Source organism: Austrofundulus limnaeus, unplaced genomic scaffold (genome assembly GCF_001266775.1).
Source record: "Austrofundulus limnaeus strain Quisiro unplaced genomic scaffold, Austrofundulus_limnaeus-1.0 Scaffold259, whole genome shotgun sequence".
Taxonomy (NCBI): domain Eukaryota; kingdom Metazoa; phylum Chordata; class Actinopteri; order Cyprinodontiformes; family Rivulidae; genus Austrofundulus; species Austrofundulus limnaeus.
Window position 1 is genome coordinate 821531 of NW_013952661.1, and position 1179 is coordinate 822709.

Consider the following 1179-nt stretch of genomic DNA (forward strand, 5'->3'; position numbering starts at 1 on the left):
GATCACTTGGGTTGTTACCAACATCTGGTGAAAATTTCATGTCATTAGCACCTCTAGTAATATATTTACTGAGAAAAATGGTGACGTGTTCAATACGTATTTTACCGGCTGTAGGCTACTGACGGGCCAGACTTTGGTCACTCGTGGGCCGGATGTGGCCCATGGGCCACCAGTTATTGTCAGTTAAATAAAATCTTTTGAATGTGAATTATTTGATAAAAACTGTCCGTGACAGAAACCAAACATTGTGCCAGAGAAGCTGGAAGTTGTGAGTCTGCAGATCAGTGTGTGAAGTGTTGTTTTGTCCCGCAGGACTTCGGGAAGTGTCCTCGGCTGCGTCTCTTCACTCAGGAGTACGTCCTGGCTCTGAACGAGCTCAACGCAGGGATGGAGGTCGTCAAGAAGTTTGTCCACAGGTCAGTTTGGATCGGCTGCAGGGCGCGTGGTCCGTCCCGCACCGGTTCTGACCCGTTTGTCCTGTGTTGCAGCATGCACGGTCTGACGGGGCAGTGCCCCCACCCCCGAGTCCTGCCAAACCTGGTGGCCGTGTGTCTGGCTGCCATTTACTCGTGCTACGAAGAGTTCATCAACAGGTCAGCTGCTGCCTCACACACACTCTGACTTCCTGCAGAGTTTTACTGAACATCTGGAACATGTGTGCAAAGCTCAGCAGCTTCAACACAAACATGGATCTTACAGAACTTCAGCAGGTTTTACACAAACCACTTCACATTTCTATTACAATAATCATCATTTGGACTATTTGTGACCCGTCACATCAAAACCAGGATTAAGTCTAAAAGTTGTATCAGGAGAAAAAGGCAAATATAGTGTTTTGACTAAAATGTTAACAGAAATTGCATTTTGTCAAAATATAATGAATAAAAGTCTTATTAATGTATCATTTAAATGAACTGTCTGAAATATAATCATAAAACTAAATGGTGAAGCACTTTTTTGAGCAGTAGCAACAAAAAAACTGATTTTGAGGAAAAACACATTAAAATGTTGAGATTTTCCCTGTGAGTTAGTAAAGTTTTGTTTCTTTTTATCTGGTAAATCTCAATATTCAAATATAATTTGAGGTTTCCTCTTTATAAGTGTAGAGGTTGTGGTTGTTCCTTCTCTGTTAAATTGATTGCAGATTGGCATGTGGGCGGAGACTGGGATGGACTCACC

General features: G+C 42.7%; 1 protein-coding gene across 1 annotated transcript in view; it reads left to right on the forward strand.

Annotated features, from left to right (window-relative positions):
* The window catches only part of cmip (c-Maf inducing protein), a gene marked incomplete at its 3' end in the record, with an annotated part of 24575 nt that extends 23982 nt beyond the window's left edge, over positions 1-593 (forward strand). The window contains 2 exon segments of the mRNA XM_014020597.1: positions 313-416; positions 489-593. Coding sequence (XP_013876051.1) covers positions 313-416; positions 489-593 — 209 coding nt within the window.
* Between the last annotated feature and the right edge of the window lie 586 nt (positions 594-1179).